The sequence below is a fragment of the Anser brachyrhynchus genome, assembly GCF_964034855.1.
Source record: "Anser brachyrhynchus genome assembly, contig: SCAFFOLD_86, whole genome shotgun sequence".
NCBI classification, from domain to species: domain Eukaryota; kingdom Metazoa; phylum Chordata; class Aves; order Anseriformes; family Anatidae; genus Anser; species Anser brachyrhynchus.
Genome location: NW_027664065.1, coordinates 291,806 through 293,548, shown reverse-complemented (window position 1 = coordinate 293,548; position 1,743 = coordinate 291,806). Strand labels below are relative to the sequence as shown.

Genomic DNA, 1,743 nt, shown 5'->3' with positions numbered 1-1,743 from the left:
GCCTCTCTTCAACATTTTATCACAGAGGCGCAACCAGCATCAGTCATTGGCTCAACTTTGGCCAGTGGTTGTTACTTTTTTTGAGATGGCTGGAACTGGCTCTTATCTGACTTGAGGCAGCTCTTGGTCTCTTCTCACAGAAGCCACCCCTGCAGCCCCACTACTACCAGAACCTTGCTGCATAAACCCAATGCACCTTCTCAGTGCATGTGTTACCCTGTGATCTCCATCAGCTTCTTTGAGTATTGCTCTTTAATGGTACTGACAACTTGGACAGACACTGCTTGAATAAGGGTTTTGAATTTAAATATAAAGGAGAACTCCAGGTGTTTTGGAGCATGAAGATACCTAGGTGGGGCTCTCAGAGATAACAGGAATGCCCCAGGAGACCTATCCCCTTCTTGAGGAGGATCAAGGCCTTGAGGAGAATCAAAGATATCAATTTTGTCTAAGCTGATTCTTGATGCCTACATTCACACGGCCAAATGCCTCATTGGGACTTTTGGTACTATTTGGGCTTCTTTCACATACTCTGCCATATCACTTTCTCCATAGGAGTCTTCTCAGGGCAATTCTAACTTCCTTGTTCTTCAGACTATAGATGACTGGGTTAAACATGGGGGTCACAATTGTGTAAAACAGGGCAAGGTATTTGTCAGTGTCTGCAGAGTCCCTTGACCGGCGTATAAAGTACACAAGCATGGCTGAGCCATAAAAGAGAGTCACAATCCCGAGGTGTGAAGAGCAGGTGGAAAAGGCTTTGTGTCTGCTCAGAACTGAAGGCATTTTCAGAATTGCCCTGATAATTTTAGTGTAAGAAATAACTAGCATGGAAAAGGGAAGGACAGCAGCTACGAGGATGATAATGTGCAGGGTCACTTGGTTGCAGAAAGTGCCTGCACAGGCCAGTTCCAACAGAGGGGGGACATCGCAGAAGAAGTGATGAAGGTCACGGGATGCACAGAAGGGCAAGGTGAACACCTGATAGGTCTGTCCCACTTGTACTGGCACGATGGCCATCCACGCCCCCACTACCAGTCTGATGCAGAACCCCCCATTCATGATGAGGCTGTAGCGCAGGGGGTCACATATGGCTACGTAGCGGTCATAGGCCATGGCAGCCAAGAGAAGGCATTCAGTGCTTCCCAGCATGGTCAAGAAATACAGCTGGGCAGCACAGCCAAGAAAGGAGATCCTGCCATCTCCTGTCAGGAAAGCCACCCGCATTTTTGGTAGAGTAGTCGATGTGTAGCAGATCTCCAGGAAGGATAGGTTTCTCAGGAAGAAATACATGGGGTTGTGGAGGCTTGAGTCCATCACTGTGATGAGCACAATCAGGCTGTTCCCAATGAGAACCATGAGGTAGATGATCAGGAAGACTGTGAAGCACACGCTGGGTAGGCAAGGGTGGTCAGAAAATCCCAAAAGAAGAAATCCAGGATCAGTAGTGTGATTATCCAAGCCTTTTCTTTGAAGCATTTTCTCTACATAGAGCAATGCCAACAACATGCTGTTAGAGGACGCTCTTGGCCCATCCACCACCATGTAGACCTCAAATATAGCGACAGGCTACAAACATCAGCATACACATGACTCCAGTATTAGGACAGTTTGACCAAAATCTGCATGTGTGTATGGAAATCTAATGTGGTCTGGTGGGCAGACCCCAGCTGGTAGCTAAGCCCCCACCCAGTTACTCATTTACTCCCCCTCAGTGGGATGGGGGAGAAAATTGAAGGGCCA

At 47.8% G+C, this 1,743-nt stretch overlaps 1 protein-coding gene across 1 annotated transcript; it reads right to left on the bottom strand.

The window, feature by feature from the left end:
* Positions 1-540: 540 nt before the first annotated feature.
* Positions 541-1,531, bottom strand: LOC308186402 (olfactory receptor 10AG1-like; the record flags this gene model as incomplete). The annotated part of the gene is made up of 1 exon (XM_080608546.1): positions 541-1,531. The coding sequence occupies exon 1, from the start codon at positions 1,507-1,509 to the stop codon at positions 541-543; it is 969 nt and encodes a 322-aa protein (XP_080464672.1). The 5' UTR covers positions 1,510-1,531.
* Positions 1,532-1,743: the final 212 nt, after the last annotated feature.